At 37.9% G+C, this 17,982-nt stretch overlaps 1 protein-coding gene across 1 annotated transcript; it reads left to right on the plus strand.

Moving 5' to 3' along the window:
• Positions 1-1,536: 1,536 nt before the first annotated feature.
• On the plus strand, positions 1,537-15,504 carry KBTBD12 (kelch repeat and BTB domain containing 12; the record flags this gene model as incomplete). The annotated part of the gene is made up of 3 exons (XM_015831553.1): positions 1,537-2,629; positions 4,282-4,552; positions 15,354-15,504. Coding segments are annotated over exons 1-3 (1,492 nt in total), but the record flags the coding sequence as incomplete, so codon positions are not given.
• Between the last annotated feature and the right edge of the window lie 2,478 nt (positions 15,505-17,982).

Here is a 17,982-nt window from a genome sequence, read left to right on the forward strand (position 1 = left end):
CATCTTTGCAAGTGTTTGGTCTCCCATGGCAACCTATATGTCCAGGAATAAAATAGTATGTTTTACTTATCCCCAATTCAGCCTTTCTGATAAGCTATTAGGATCTAACAAGGAGAGATGGCGTTCTTTCCTGCCTGCCCTTTGTGTTCCCTGTGAACTGTTAGAGTTGCAGCTCTACCTAGGCAGCTCCGTCAAATCAATGCTTTTGTTCTTAGCATTTATCCCACTTGGTTGCAGTATCTGCTTGTTTTTGCATTGTGCTTACCTCGTTGTTCTCACCACAAAGCTAACAATGCATGATGCAATGAGGGTTTTTGTTTTCCAGCTGGCTTGTTGCAGATGGAGTGCACAGTGAGCTTCCATGCAGAAAGGAAGAATAGAACTCGGATTTTCCATCTCTTAGTTCGGCATCTAAACCCATATACCATGCTGGCTTCTTCAGATCAGAATATCTACAGTAATTCAAAATGTTATTAAAATGTTATCTCAGTGGGAGTCTTCTATGCATCAAGAGTTGGTTTGAGAATCATATCCAGGCTTTGATGAGGGGGAATGGAATCTAGCAATGCTCCTCTTTTAATGTTGAAAACATTGTTAACTAGAGGAAAAATGTTCTTGTGAAAAGCTTAATGTGGGATTTTAACAGATGGATTTGTCAGATAACAGCATTAGCATTTATCTATGTGTACAGCATAGAATTGGTGATTGGGTTCTCAAAAGATTCTTATTGGACTGTTTAAAGAAAGTTACAGCATCATTTAATTACATTAGATTGTATGTAAGAATTTTGGTGGATAAAGATTGCAAAGTTTCTTTTATGAACCTTTTAATATTATTTAAACATTACAATGTATTCAACACTGTATGAATTATTAGCACATATATAATGAATATTGTGTATGTCATTGTATATATTATAGTACCATTAGAAATTAGGCAGAAATACTAAAAATAAACCTGCTGCAGTATCAAAATATTCTTTGGTATTAAGCTCTATAGTGGAAAATACACTATATTCTTCCTAATTATTGTTCAGCTGGAAAATAAAGTCATCCATTCATTCATTCCACCGCTTTTGTAACCCACTCCAAGCCACAAACACTGGGTAGCATATAATAGAATAAAAATGTTAAATTAAAAAACAAAGGAAGACAATACAATTAATTAAAAATGGTAGCCATTAATGGTAGGCATTAAACATTCATTCTGATTAAAAACATGGCAGGGCACTGCTGTTCGGATGGCTTCCCAAGAAGGAATGGGCTTCATAAATCTCTGGGTGCAAGGCATTTGGTATACAAAGTCCCAAACAACCTAATTCCATGTCTCTGGGGCAGTGTTCCAACCACTAGGTGGATTTTCTGTTATAGTATTGCCACATTAGTATATATTTCTGATGCATTTGCTCAAAACATTTACTGCCTATAGACCACAACTGTTTTTCTTTCTCCTTTCTAGGAATAAAATGAAGGAATTTCATTCCGAGAGCTCTCAGATGTACAAATAGCTATTTTAAAACTCCAATAAGCACCAGAAAATACTTTAAAATATAGTCCATCATGGATTACAAGGCTGGAGGTAAAAGGAAGCAGCAGCATAGTTTGAATTTACTAGATCAACTAAAATGTATGAAAGATTTAACTGAAATGATTGATGTGGTGTTAGTGGCTGAAGAAAAAAAATTCCCTTGCCACAAATTGATCCTGGCTGCTTTTAGCCCCTATTTCAAAGCAATGTTTACTTGTGGGTTGATGGAATGCGCACAGAGAGAAGTTGTGCTACATGACATAGCAGCTGAAAGCATATCCGTTCTCCTGCACTACATGTACACTTCTGAATTGCATCTCACAAATTGTAATGTACAAAATGTGGCCATTGCTGCCTTTTTTATGCAGATGGAAGATGTGTTTAGTCAATGTCAAACCTACATGATGGACCACATTGAAGCTTCCAACTCTGTAGGGATCTATTATTTTGCAAAGCACATTGGGGCAGAAGAACTATCTGAACGAGCCAGGAAATATTTGTACCAGCACTTTACTGAGGTGAGCCAGCATGAAGAAATACTAGAGATAGAAGCTCAGCAACTGCTAAGCCTGATCAGATCCGATGATCTGAATGTATCCAGAGAAGAGAGCATCTTGGACTTAGTCCTTAGATGGGTTAACCACAGTCGGAAGTTGCGTGCAGATCATCTCATTGAGCTCCTGAAGCAAGTAAGGCTGGAACTTGTAAGTCCTTCATTCCTAGTGGAAGCTCGGAAAAGGAACACAGTGCTTCTGAGTAATTCTCAGTGTATAGACATGATTGAGGGAGCCTTAGAAACCATGAAAAAATCCAATCAACTTTCCCTCAGCCTTCGGTATGGCATGGAGACCACTACACTTCTCCTTTGCATTGGCAATAACTCAGGGGGGATCCGATCAAGGAAAGGTAATTATGCCGAGGCCAGCTTCTGTTACGCACCTCTAACGCAAAAGACCTACTTCATTTCCTCTCCAAAATATGCAGAAGGCCTTGGCAGTATATACACCGGTGTGGTTACTGAGGTCAACAGAATTGTTGTTGCAGGGGAGGCGAGTGCTGCCAAGATGTCTAGACAAAAGACCAGGAAGATTGAAATTTATAGGTTTGTATGGGGGGGGGGCACTAAGACACAAAATATTCCTATATCATTTCCACTCCCCAACACTTAAAATTACAAATGGCCATATAGAAGGAAAGATTCAAGTGGTATTCCCAAGAATTATTCAGTGCTGTGTGATTTTTTCTTCTAAGCCTATGATAGAACTTCTAACATCAAAGTGAAATTTCTAACATCAAAGTTAACCAATGAATAATCTTCCTCTGGCTCCTTTTCTAGATCAGTTATAATGATGGAAGACAATCTTAACTAAATGCAAAAAAGTTTTGGACAATTCTAAGTCATCATCCAACTTTATAAATTACGTTTGCAAAGTTAAAAGGCATCGTGTAGGGATTAAGTTCTTGTGGAATATTTATAAAGGTTGGATGGAATCCTCCACTATTGTTTTACACACATTCCATTGGCTTCTAAATTGACTGAATACAGCATATACTATACTGCTCAAAAAAAATAAAGGGAACATTTTAACATGGAACTGAAGGGGTTTGCGTTCCCTTTATTTTTTTTGAGCAGTATATATTTATATCTATATATTTAAAACAGGTCTGTCAAGCAGAGTTATTTCAGGTTGTGAATGAAACAATTAGGTGTTTGCTCATTCATTAATGACACAATGGCAAGGTCTATAGTGCCCTCTAGGTGCCAGATATAATGCTATAAGCAACTTCTTTCTTTCTGGAGTTATTTTGCCCTTATTCAGTCATGAGGACAATACAAATGTATATCTGTAGTGCTTTCATTCTGTGCTGCCTTGTTAATATTGAAAATGTTAATATTGAAGGAAAATGAAAAGTATAGTCCTTGCCATACATCCCACTAAAATTCAGGAAAACTGCTTTAAATACATTTGGTTAGGATTGAGTTTCTAAGGCTATACATATGCATTGCCAAGTCAGATTTTGCCTTTTAATAAAAAAAAAATAGCAAGCAAAGGGAATAGTCATCTTGAACTGCAAGATGGGCAGCAAATGAATTTAATAATAATAATATTAAAAAAATATAATAAGAGAGGGATTTTCTAGGAGGAAATTTTCTTTCCTGATCTCATCTGATTTCTTAATGATGGGTATGCCCCTAGTTATGCCCCAAGGTTCAATGCTTTTTTTTACAGATTTTTAGCACAATTCAGCTCTTTTAGCACAATCCAGCAAGATCTCTTAACATAAGATCTTGCTGGATTAACCATATGCTACCCTGACTGTTGCTGCTCTGGTTAACTAATATATTTATTATCTACATGGAGGAGGATAGGAAGCAAACAGAATATTTTGAGGATGTTGATTGGGTGATGAATAGCCAGTAGTGAAAGACATTTCCCACTATATTCCTAATATTCAGGCACCTCTCCGACAAGGCTAATATAATTGGGGCAAGGGGGCAGTTATGTCCCCAGACTGCGTGGGTGGGTAGAGAAGGAAACGGGATAATAGTCAGAAAAATTACCTCTGTAAAATCATAGCATTTAATAAGACATGTCAATTTATGCCATTGGACATTTGTCAAAATTAAAATTCTTTTTTAACCCCATGTTGGGCCTACTTAAGAATAAAAGCTGTACTTAAGGAGAGAAGGTTAGGTACAAATACATAGGTAAACTGTGATAAATTAAATTCTAATATGAGGATTCATTACAGGTATGAGGGTCATGGAAATCGATTTTGGGAAAGCCTGTGCACAGCGCAGTTTCGTGAACTGTATGCTTTAGGCACTATCCATCATGATTTATACATCATAGGAGGTCAAATGAAACTGAAAAACCAATATCAAATTACCAATATTGTGGAGAAGTACTCCATGGAGCAGGAGAACTGGAGAACTTTGGCCCCGCTCCCAGTGCCGCTGGCTTGCCATGCAGTCGTTGCTGTGAAAAACAGGCTGTATGTCATCGGAGGATGGACCCCACAGGTAAGGAACGTTGCTAAGCGTTTCGGGACACGGAGTGCTCTCTGAAGCCATTGTCTGTGCTTGCTAAAGCAGCCTTCACAGTTGGAATGTAACTGCAATCATTGCCATTCAGAAAAATTACAAAAGCTACTGCTGATGGATGTGCTTGCTTTCAGGCAGTAGGGCAATATCTCTTTTCTCTTGCCATTTAAAAAAAAATCCTTTTGGCTTTCAGGTCTTAGTGCATATGCTGGATCAGTCTGTGCATTCAGTCGATCCAGTTATTGTCTGCTGTAATTGGTAAAGACTCTTCAGCCTCTCTCTAGATGATGTTTGCCGCTGGCTGCCTCTGAGGCTGAAGAATTCTGACTTACTCAAGATCAAACAGTTATTATTTAGGAGGGAAATAAGATTTTAACTGGACTTTCCAGTTCATTCTCTTGACTAATGCAACACATCAATTCCAACTTTAGAAGATGAAAATTACTTTGGTTTGAAAGTCACTGAGGGAGGGAAGGAAACTTTGTCTATGTACCACACATTATACCAGAAATATTATTTGCCGGCACTTGATGTGATCTTATTGATGGACAGAGAAAGATAATCTGCCTTTAAAGGCAGACTTTGAGACTAATTACAGAGAAAGCAGGAGAGCCAATCTGGTATAGTGGTTAAGGCATTGGGCTAGAAATCAGGAGACCATGAGTTCTAGTCCCAACTTGGGCCAGTCACTTTCTCTCAGCCCTAGGAAGGAGGTAATGGCAAACATTCTGAAAAATCTTGCCAAGAAGAGTGCAGAGACTTGTTCATGCAATCTCCATGATTTGGACACAATTGAATGGAAGAAAAAAACCCACAACGCAAATTAACAATTACTCTGGTTTCTAGTGCTGTTCACTGATTGCTCTTCAGTGGTAAATTAGAAGTCAGTTTACAATACATCTTGCACATTATTGAGAATACTGCTATTTTTATATGAGGCTTGCCAGACTGCCAAGCTATCTATTTCTTGTTTGTCATTAACATTGAAATAAATTTTGAATACTTCTGAGTCATTTGTATCTTTTCAGATATATGTTGATACTCCTAACAACATAATCATGAGCATGTCTATATTTTTATTTGTCTAAAATTGTCAGAAAACATCAAACACTCTTTCGCTGCAGTTATGCAGTGTGAAGTAATAAACATCTGTTCATCTTGCCACAAAAATTGAGTAACTTACTAGCCATCTCCTCTCTGCTCATAATACAAGTATTTTATTAATCCACATTTAGCCAGTAATTTCAAAGGAAAAGCCTTCTGACAGACTGCTCTGTGAAAAGTGAGGGTGAGGGACGATTGATTATTAAAAATTTAAATTAATGTCCTTGGGTCACAGAAACTCTATAACCATGGTGACATAGCAGGAGAACTATATTCTTGAGTGGCTGCAGTCATGGTTGTGGCAACGCAGCCAAAGAAAACCCTACAACCTTGATACGAACGCCATTATATGAATGTCCACATGCTTGGTATTATGTTATATCCTAGCATTTTCCCACAAATGCAGGGCCTGCTTTTTTTTATTGATTGTGACAGGAATAGACTGACTGGCTTGTCCCCAAGCTGACATCATGAGCCAAGACAGGCTGACTGGTCCAAAGTCACCCAGTTCTCTTTCATATCTAAGATGAGACTAGAACTCACAGTCTCCTGGTTTCTAGTCTGGTGCTTTAACCACTAGACCAAATTGGCTCTTTATGTCACAGAGCAGTACTAAAGTCTTTCTGAGTGGTAGCAGTGAGGGAGTTAAGGAAGAGCAATTCGCTGGAACACCTGCTGCTCATATTAAAATGTTGTCTTTCAAAAAGGATGAAGGTATAAGCAATAACAGCATCTACAGCATTTTCTTCTGAAAAATACTCAGGCTTCTCTACGGTTTATATTTTCCACAGGGGAAAATCTAAAATGTAATTAGTGGATGGTGAAGTGATATTGGATGCCCTTTGAAAAGTGAGTGCAGCTTGCACTACTTCACCAAACATTGGACAGAAGTATTATTTCTCTATTGTACTTTTAGAGCTGGAAGTGAGTTGTTTGTATTTTCTACCTTAGATATGAAAATGTGTTGTACATTTTTTGAATATGGCATTGCTATACATATGGAAGATCAGCAGGAAGCACTTTATTTAAACTTGTGAAAAACTAATATGTGATAGGATTGCAGGGTAGAATTGCAATTTGAGACTGGGTATTGTGCTATGATGCATACTGATGTTTCTAAAGCGTTCAAAAATGCAAAAGATTCAATTCAAATAATTATATTTTCTTATATTTATTGTGGCATTAGCCTCTGATATAAGAAAAAAAATCATATAGAAAAGTTAGGTCTATATAAAATTAGTTTAATCAGGAAAATAAAGCCTGGAGACTTTAGATTACATTTAGCTATTTGTGAATCTAACTTGGATTAATTCCATTTAATAAGATTTATTTATGATTAGGTAGGATTGGATTGCAGATGGGGCAATGAATTACAGTACTGACAGCTAATTAACTTTCAGAGAGCATAAAGGTTTGCTGACATATCAAAGTGCTACATTGAGAATTTTTTCTGAGGTCTGCAAATATTTCTTTTTTTGAGAAAGGTTAATGTAAGAAGCATAGTTCTGGGTAGTCTTTCTATAAAAGAAATTAGAGCTTAAAATGGATTAGAAAGTTTATGTTAGCCACTATATTAACTTAACAGTATATTGTGAAAACTTGAGACAGAATAGGCAGTTGCCTCAGATAGTAGATGCTTAAGAAGGAACAAAATATTAGAGAGAGTGTCACACCCAGTCTGTGCTGCACTGTAGGATTGGTCATTTTTGTTATCTGCCTCATGAAGCAAATATATTAGTCTAACTTTTGCTAGACCAAGTTCATGTTGCTTTGTCTACGTTAAGGAAATTGTAGCCAAAAATGGCAGGACTATTTGGAGCCACATATCTGCCTAAGGTTATGAAGGAAGGACAGAAACTAGAAACTGAAAAAGAGCAAGGTTGCTACATGGGCAACCGTCCCAGGCTAAATTGCAAGATTAGATGGGGGGGGGAGTTGGAACCATCACACGAGGAATTTGGGAATGGGAAGAACCTGAGCCGAAGTGATGAGCTTTGCAGAAGGATTTGATGGGCTTCTGTATGAAACAGGATGCATCTAGTTGAATGATCAATCTCACAGAGATCTTATCATGTTTTTATGTAGGAATGCATATGTAGGGTGGGTCTTCTTAATACCGATCTTGCATGAATTAGGAAGCTAATTGCCACGTCTCTCACAAAATAATAGGTGGCAACCCATTTAAAATGAACCTTTCAGTCTAATGGATAAAGGTTTTGCCCCACAGAGCCTATTAGGTAAATAATAAAGGAAATGAAAAGCATGAAGGCAATATGTACTATACCAAATATAAATTTCTATATAATTTGCTATAACAGACCTGCAGATATCTGGAGATGTAGTTAATATACACAAATATTGCTCCAGTTCCTATTCTTTATTGTTTTATATATTTAAACAGAAATAATTTTGGAAAACACAGGAAAGGTGTTTGGGCATTATATTAGTCTTGCCATTGAAATCCCTAACTATACAAAGTACCTAAAACTTTAAAAATGCTGCATCAAGTTTAGAAATAAGATCTAAAAGATACAATAGAAAAATAAAAAGAGAATGAGGGGGTGGAGAAGAAATTGAACAAATCAGTATGCTAGTCTTAAGGATTACATCATCTCAGTGATATTTTCTGAGCTGGGGATGAGATCCATCCTGCTTTTCAGTATACCATCTTTATGATTTAGACTACAATATGCAGTATATTATTTGTTTGTTTCTCTACATCAGCAGTTCTCAACCTATGGGTTGCAACCCCATTTGGGATCGATCGACCATTTCACGGGGGTCGCCAAGCAAGGCTGTCCGCCATTTTTCCCCCCTTTTCCGGCGGGTGCCTTACATCCCTTGAGCTGGGCCAGCTGGTGGTAGGCCTGCTCTGTCTCTGCCACTTGCCAGCTACGCCTCGGCCGGCGCAGGGGGCGGAACAACGCATGCGCGGCGCTCCCAGGCAGGGAAAGTCCTCGACTTACGACCAGTTGGGGGTCGCAGCATTAAAAAGGTTGAGAACCACTGCTCTACATGAAAAACTACATATAAAGTTCACCTGAGCAAATCCTACAAGGAATTTTGTAGGTGCTTAATTCTTACACGATATGATGGCTTGTATAAAATACCAGTTTCTTAACCTCATAATTCCACAAATTATATCTCAATCTTTGGAGGGGAGAATTTGTCAGAAGAATGATAGTATCAGGCTTACTTACATATGTATAGGCTGAGCAAATAGAAACAAACCCACAAGCAGTGTCACTTTCCCAACAATAACACTCCACTTCTTCAGGCACTTTGTGCAGGATTTTAATTTCTGTCTTCCACTATTCAACCTACAAGGAAGAACCTCTGAATATTCAGCAATCTTCCATATATTCGTAGTACAGTAACATTTATAAGCATTGACTACCTACCTACCTAAGAGCCTTGGTGGTGCAGTGGTTAGAGTGCAGTATTGCAGGCTAATCCTGCCAACTGCCAGGAGTTTGATCCCGACTGGCTCAAGGTTGACTCAGACTTTCATCCTTCCAAGGTCAGCAAAATGAGGACCCAGGTTATTGGGGGTAATATGCTGACTCTGTAAACCATTTAGCGAGGGCAGTAAAATGCTATGGTGGTATATAAGTGGTATATAAGTCTAAATGCTATTGATACTTACCACAGTCACTTAGGTGAGAGATGCGGTACAGAAATTTAATCAATAAATATTGAATGTATAATGTAAAATCATGTTAGTCTACACATGATTTTACCATCAGCATTCAACATTAAATGTGTTAATCTGCACATTAAAAAGCTGCAGCTTTCATGAGCCTATGTAATAAAATTTATTAATTGGAAAAGGTGCTACTAGACTCCTGATTTTTTGATAAGCTTAGGTTGAAAACTCCCTCTATTCTGAATGGGACAAGGTTCCAAAAACATCCTTAAAATGAGAATGAAAATCCTTATTATAATTTTTTTCTTTAAAATTTGAATGTCATAAATATTTCATATGGATATGCACCTCCAGATTATTTGTTTATCTGATGCCTTCCATTTAAGAGCTCAAAGTGGCATTCATAACAACCCTTCCTCCCATTTTCCTTGCAGTAACAGCCCTATCAGGTAGGTTGGGTTGAAAGAGACTAATTAGTCCCAGCTTGCCTTGTGGACTTCCATGGCTGGAAGTGGACTTGAATCTGGGCCTCCTCCTGAAACATCTTTACCATACTGGCTATTGTGAACACACACTTATTACTGTAATGTGGCAAAAAGCAGCCTGTGCGAATCCAATTAAATTCAGTGTCAAAGAATAATTTATTTATTTTTTTAAAGTCCCTTGTGGTGATCCAGAATTAAAAGGAAAGAATGAGGAACTGGTAGTCCACCGGCTAACTTGTTTCCCCGAAAATAAGACTGGGTCTTATATTAATTTTTGCTCCAAAAGACGCATTAGGGCTTATTTTCTGGTTAGGGCTTATATTCGAGGAAATACAGTACTAAATGCATCCATCTGGCTGACAATCTTAACTGGGGCTTATTTTGGGGGTGGGGCTTATATTACGAGCATCCTGAAAAAATCACGCTAGGACTTATTTTCTGGTTGGGTCTTATTTTCAGGGAAACAGAGTCATTTTTGAACTACAGTCCCCATCAACTCCTACCATTGGCAATACTTAATGGAATTGAACGGCTGCAGAGAATGCACCCTGTTTAAAGGTCACACAGTACCTATCCTCTGTTGCTTAGCTTACCATAGCTGACTGCAAAGAATGACCACCTTGTATAGTAATCATTGCAGTAACTCTGTAGGGAAACATTTCAGGATACGCTAGAGACTTAAAATGGAGACTTTCTAGTAGGCTTTGTTCATCTCTTTTAGTTTTCTGGAGGCTCATGATTTAGCAGCAACATATGGCTCCATGAACACAACTCCACTTGCCCATCCAATCTTGTTAACGTTTTTACTGAAGAATCCAGACAAGTTAATTTTCTATATGTATGTGGTTTATGAATTATATTCCCACTGGCATCATCCTGGCAAAGAATCTATTTGTTTCAAAGAAGGCGGCAGAGCCAGAGGTTTGAAGGCTGCCAAGAATGAGAAGGGGAAAAAAACACACAGATGGTTGCAAAGGGATCAAAGCCTCATTGTCTCTGTTCTTCCTCTGCTGATTAAAGGTAATTGTTCACATGAAGCTGCAGATATATGCATACATAATTGCTGGTCATAGCCTAATGAGCTAATCTGTGAGAGTACCTTTAAATTCACCAGTCCTTAGAAGGTCATATTGCTTTTCTTGAAAGTATTCCTTTTTCTTAGCTTTTGTTAGTCTTACCACACTACGACCTGTTTGGGATGCAGGGTGTCCCTAATGGGGAACAAAATTTGTCAAGCTGATCATCTCTGTTACTGGTGGTCCTAGACTTACAACCACTTGTTTAGTGACCATTTGAAATTACAATAGCACTAAAATAGTGACTTACGGTTCTTGCACTTGCTACCATCACAGCATTCCCAGGGTCACATGATCAGAATTAAGGCACATGGCAAACTGGCTGAATTTATGACAGTTGTGGTGTCCTGAGATCAGAATAACGGAGTTGGAAGGGATCTTGGAGGACTTCTAGTCCAACCACTGTTCAAGCAGGAGACCCTATACCATTTCAGACAAATGGCTCTTTTTAAAAGCCTTCAGTGTTAGAACACCTACAACTTCTGGAGGCAAGTTGTTTCATTGATTAATTGTTCTAACTGTCAGGAAATTTCTCCTTAGTTCTACTGTAGGTTGGTTCTCTCCTTGATTAGTTTCCATCCACTACTTCTTGTCCAGCCTTCAGGTGCTTTGAAGAATAGCTTGACTCCCTCGTCTTTGTATGGCAACCCCTGAGATATTGGAACACTGCTATCATGTCACCCCTCGTCCTTCTCTTCATTAAACTAGACATATCCAATTCCAGCAACTGTTCTTTATATGTTTTAGCCTTCAGTGCTTTAATCATTTTTGTTGCTCTTCTCTGCACTCTTTCTAGAGTCTCAACATCTTCTTTTGATCATGGCAACTAAAACTGGATGCAGTATCCCAGGTGTGGTCTGACCAAGGCATTGTAAAGTGGTACTAACACTTCATGTGATCTTGATTCCATCCCTCTGTTAACGCAGCCTATGACTGTGTTGGCTTTTTTGGCTCATATTTAAGTGACTGTCCACTAGGACTCCAAGATCCCTCTCACAGTTACTACTATTGAGCCAGGTACCACCTATACTATACCTGTGCATTTGTGGTTGCCACTTGTGACCTTCCAGCTTCTGACAAGCAAAGTCAATGGGGTAAGCTGGATTCATTTAGCAAACACAGGATTCACTTTACAACTTCAGTGATTTACCTAACAACCATTGCAAAAAAAAAGGTTGTAAAATTGCAATTCACTTAATAACTGCCTGGTTTAGCAACAGAAATTCATGTCCCAATTGTGGTCGTAAGTTGAGGTCTGCCTGTATTCCGACTGACACGTTGTAATGTGCAGCTAGGAGGTAGCAAGTATGTCTAGGAGTCAGTATGTCCAACATGAAAAAAACCAGGAGATATATGGCTGTGTGAACATTCTTTAGCAGAAGATATGGAACCTCATTTCTAGTGTTAGCAGAATTGTGAGAACTTGGGACTGCTTGAAAAGTTCTGCTGCTGGATTTCAAGTAGAGATGTGAGAGTCTTAACAAAGTCTCCTCCAGTATAAATTCCCTATGTGTGATAGAATTCAGCATTGTCCTGTGATATGGCTTCCTTATGGTTTAATTAGCTTTCCCTTGATCAAGGAGCCAAGAAATTTTCTAAGGTTTTCTTTCAATCCCTAGAACAGGGGTGTCAAACTCGCAACGTCACGTGATGTGTCGCGACGTATCACGACTTTTTTGCCATTGCCGGCAATGGGGAGGGTGCGGTTTTGCTATGATGCATCCGGCCCGTGGGCCAGCAGTTTGACACCCCTGCCCTAGAATCACTCTGTATCCAACAGTTTATATTCTGTACTGCCCTATGTCTGTCCCTCAAGAATTTAAGCTCTTTTGATTTCTTCAAGATTATTTTATTTATTCTTATTATCAAATTTAGATACCTCCCATGCCCCATCTCACTATCCAAATTACTCTGGGCAGTTTACAAATAGAAACCATATAAAAGAAATATAATTAAAAATAAAGTGAAAACAGAGAGAAAAATAAAATAAGACGAAAGCTAAAAAGACAAGTTAAAAAAGGCAGAGAGAGAGGAAGCTGAATAAGTGGGGGCCAACCTCACCTCTGGGGGCAAGATATTCCATGGGGGGGACAACAGCAGAGAAGGCTCTTTTCCTAGACCCCGCCAATCAAAATTCTTTAGAGTTTTAAAAAGGATGTATTCAATTCTTTAGAGTTTTAAAAAGGATGTATTCAATAAGAAAAAAATATTCTGTGAGGGTAATTTGGAGGGAGTGACTTAAATTTAATAATGAACTTTAAAATATGCACGTTAAGAGGCAATTTAAAAAAAAGATGTATTAGAAAGTGTTGATTTCAGAAATGTTTTTAAAGAAAAGTTTAGTGTTTTAAAATGGATTATTAAGTGCAAATAATAAATATTTCCACAGCAAGGAAGATAAAGCAGAAATGGTTATATTGATTGTTTTATTCAAAGAGAAGAATATATTTAATTATGTTTTTTATTTGGATATCACTTCTGGATTTTGTGCTTGTGATGAAAAAAATGAAACTTTGACTTTGGTTTTGCTGATTAGATAGATTCATTATTATAGAAATGGCTAGTTATATATTAATGTGTAAATGTTAAAAGTTGAGGCTAGAATGTTATCTTGTACTGTGCTAAAAAGAGTCAGAAGTCAACGCTTTTTTTTTTCTTTCCTTGTACACTGACATTCCCTAAATTCTGCTGAAGATGTTACCTAGTCTGGTAACGAAATGTTCAGAAACCAATCCACAAACTCAGAGAATGAATCTCCGCCTTCATCCTGCATCCAAGCTACAGATATTCACCACTATCACAATTATAATTTCTGTTTTAGCTCCATACACAACTGCAATGACCATCCCTAAACTTTATCCATATAACTTTCCTAAATCTGCCCTGCAATTTCCATTGCATCTTTTCCCAATCTTTATTTGGCCAATATTAATTTGTTTGCCTCCATTCATAACTTTGCATTAAGAATATTATTGGTAAGGTACCAACCCATGCGCTATAATAGTAAGCTATCTGCTGATCTCTTTTATAACGTGTGTGCTAAAAAGAAAATACGTATGTGTGTGCTAAAAAGAAAATACGTATTTTTAAACTTGTACATTTTCCTTCCAGTTCCATTGTTTCAAGTTTATTAAAACTTAGTGAATAAATCTCTGGGAAAGTTCCCATTTATTACAGTATATCTATCTTGACATGCATGCATGTAGCAGTTTGAATAGATAGATATATAGATATAGATATAGATATAGATATAGATATAGATATAGATATAGATGATATAGATGATATAGATGATATAGATGATATAGATGATATAGATCAGTGGTTCTCAACCTTTTTAATGCCGCGACCCCAACCGGTTGTAAGTCGAGAACTAAACCGGTCGTAAGTCGAGGACTAAACAGGTCGTAAGTCGAGGACTACCCAACCGGTCGTAAGTCAAGGACTTTCCCTGCCCGGGAGCGCCGCGCATGCGCGGTTCCGCCCCCTGCGCCGCCAAGGTGTAGCTGGGAAGCAGCAGAGACGGAGCAGGCTGACCACCAGCTGGCCCAGCCCAAGGGAGGTAAGGCACCCGCCGGAAAAGGGGAAAAAAATGGCGGACAAAAAAATGGCGGACAGCCTTGCTTGGCGACCCCCATGAAATGGTCGATCGACCCCAAATGGGGTCCTGACCCACAGGTTGAGAACCACTGATATAGATATAGACAGTGCTTTTTTTCTAAAAAAAAAAAAAAAGGTACCGGAACTCACACACTTCATACAACCCGCCTTCCCTACCCTATAAGGTTCCATCCAAAAAAGGTGCCGGAATTCCGTTCTGGGTGTTCTATGAGAAAAAAAGCCCTGGATATAGATATAGATAGAGAGATAATATTATTCACACAATCAGGTCTAATAATTGTTTTCCCTTCCCCTCCCTTCCTTGATGACAATAGAGAAAGAAAAACGGGGGAGGGCATACTAAAGATGAGTTCAAAATCCATTCAAAAATAAAAGAAGTGCAGAGTTTAGTTTTTACTGTTATGTAATTTTATTTCGCCTAAAGCATTAGTAGATAAATCTTCAAACTCCCTCTGGGATGTTGTGCCCTAATCAAATAAGAAGCTAAATCAAAATTTGATCTCAAGGGGGAAATAAGTGGTTTTTGACTTTCTTCTTGAGACTTCACGGCATCCTTGTAAAAAAGAGCTATGTGCTGTCACAGATGAGTCTATAGATGGTTTATTATTACCCAGATCCTCAGCTTCCTTGCTGCAGTATATATATGTGTTGTTATTCCTGTGTCTTCTTCAGTGTACTTCTAAGCCACAAGTCATAGGTTCCACTAGTCAGTATGAATCACTTTGCAGCTAAAATTGATGTGTTTGTATTATTTATCTGCTCAACTGTCCTCCATGATTAATAGCATGCAGGCGTGTATAGAAGGCTCCAAATGTTGTATTATTATATGGCTGTCATATTTCACACAGATGGATCTTCCCGATGATGAGCCTGATCGATTAAGCAACCGAACGTTGCAGTATAACCCAAGCCAAGACAAATGGGTGGAGTGTGCGCCGATGAAGTATTCGAAATACCGCTTCAGCACAGCTGTAGTCAACCATGAGATTTATGTGCTGGGTAAGAGCAAACAGATTTTTAAGAGATAGAGGGGCCACTTTTTATTTTTTCCTAGCAATTTGATTCTACGAAATGAAAGATTTCATTCTCCTACCACTCTCTTTCTTGTTAAGTTAGAGAAAGAAAATAGTATAAAATAACCGGCAAGGAACAATTATCTCCATTTTATGCACTTACTATATTAATTTTTTTCCTTGATTCATTTCCTGCATCACTTTGGAAACCGCATTCTTCCTTACCAATCAGAGGACGTTATTTGGTTCTGCTATTTTTTATTTTAACAAAACAACAATGTAGCCAGTGCAGTCTCTGTTTTTGATGAGTATGCTGATTGGAAATTTCTGGGAATTGTAGAACTACCTGGAAGGTGAAGGTGCCATGTTGGAAATAGTCTGCAATAGTACATTATAAATCTCTCTGCAGATAAAATTGTTATGACTAAATGGGATGTCAGCATAGGTATGTCATTCCAGGTCAATTTACACACGTAAAAATATTAGGTAAAATATTGATCTATAGCTTAGCCACCACAGGAATCCAGTACAAAGTGTAAATATAGAAACATAGAAGAAATGTGCTTTGCAACATCCCAGCGTGAATCCATGCCTTTGATATTTATGTCCCAAATTGAACACAAGTGTATGAGTTAGATGGTTTATATTATAACAACATAACATGTTTTGTCATTTTTTTCCAGTCTCTATGGCAGGAAAATACTGCAGAAATTTATTTTTATCTTCATATGTTGGCAGGATGGCCGCAAGAAAATTAATTAACTTTATTAATGTATGAGGAATCATTAAATTATCTCTCTGCTCTCTGTGGCATTTTCAGCATCTTAGTTTTAATGCTTCAGACTTTCCAATTCAGTATGATTACCCTAATGGTCTTATGAGAATGAAGCTGAGGCTACTCGAGTACATGAAAACATTATTATCTAGGACCTCTGTTGTATATTTGCTCAGATTTTCTATTTTGATCATTGTCCCTCCTGAATCTTTCTGAAGCTAGCAAACAACTTCCCTCACACAAAAGTTCCTACAGTTTGTCCTCCTTAAAGGTACAGGAGAAGGCTTCAGAAATAATCTCTGCATATAAAAAAGCAACGGAGGAGGGTAAATAGGGGAAGGGAAAATACTGTAATTGACAGCTCTGCTCAATGAATTATTATTTAATCCATTGATCAGTCATGAACTCAGAATGACAGTAAAGGCCTATGCCAGAGCTTTCAATTGGACAGATATATGGAATTTGACATAAATTAACTACTGTATTTGAGGTATTTTTCTATTTGCTTGGATTCCAGTAAGAAAAAGGTTTTTTTATATATTTGGGAAAACATTCAAGATGTGTTGTGGTGAGGAGTAAAAAAGGGGGGTAGGACTTGAGGTGGTCACAGCCACCATGCTTACATTTTTTTTACAAACACATACATAATACACACCATGGACACCCCTGGGGTGTTCTAGCAAAAGGGAAAAAGAATGGGTTTTCTATCATTTTCTATGATTTGGAGTTGAGGGATATAGACTAAAGGAATTTAACTGTGGAGGGTAAACACCGGCTATTGGTGGCTTTTTAATTCTAAACTAAATTATCAAGAGAGCTAGGAGACAGTTTATGACCCAAAAAGAGAAATGCAGGGAATTGGAAGAGAATCTGTTTTCCAAGTCCTTATTTTTCATGTTGATGTATGTGTTTGTGTACATACAAGTGAAGATTTATTAAATGTGTTCAACCTAGGACCTAGGAAGAGATATTTCAGCCTATTTCTGACAAGAGAAGAATAGTAGGTTTCCAGGCCAAAAAATCTAGAATTTCTATCTTGAAGAAAGGCCTGGGATAACAACAATAACTGCAGAATAAAGCCTGCTTAACCTAATCTAACATACAAGAGTAAGAACTCTGAAGAGAAAGGAAAATATATTTAATGAATAACTTCAATAGGCCCTGCACAGTTGAAAGCTAGTTGGAAGAACTCCAACAGAGGTCTGGTAGTACCATTTTGGTCCTCATTAAAGCAGCTTAACTTTTTTCAGGCTTTTAGCAAAAATGCCTTTTGGGGGGGGAAATGAGCCATTTGTAGAATCTTAAAGCAGGAACCCCTTTTTCCCCAAACTTACACAGAAGTCTGAAAGAAATCAGATTGCTTTAAGGAAGAACATAGAGGTGTCGCATTCACAGCACCTCTAATGCAGTTCTTTTTAACCATTTTCAAAGGGTGCATAGCCCTAATTTACACTATCCTTACTTCACTTCAAGTTCTATATACACTCTTCCTCCTATCTTTTCATCTGCTTTACTTTTGGACTCATCTCCCTTTATGAAGAGATGATAGTGTACTCAGTACCCTTACCTGTCAGTACCTTTCATCTATTTTTGTCTCTATTTAAGGCGTAAGCATAGGGGAAGCCCTCAAATAATATCCCATAGAACTGAGAATAAACCATTAAGTTCATTGCCCAGAAAACACTTCAA

The sequence above is a fragment of the Protobothrops mucrosquamatus genome, unplaced genomic scaffold, assembly GCF_001527695.2.
Source record: "Protobothrops mucrosquamatus isolate PMUCROS unplaced genomic scaffold, P.Mucros_1.0 scaffold_260, whole genome shotgun sequence".
In the NCBI taxonomy this organism is placed as follows: domain Eukaryota; kingdom Metazoa; phylum Chordata; class Lepidosauria; order Squamata; family Viperidae; genus Protobothrops; species Protobothrops mucrosquamatus.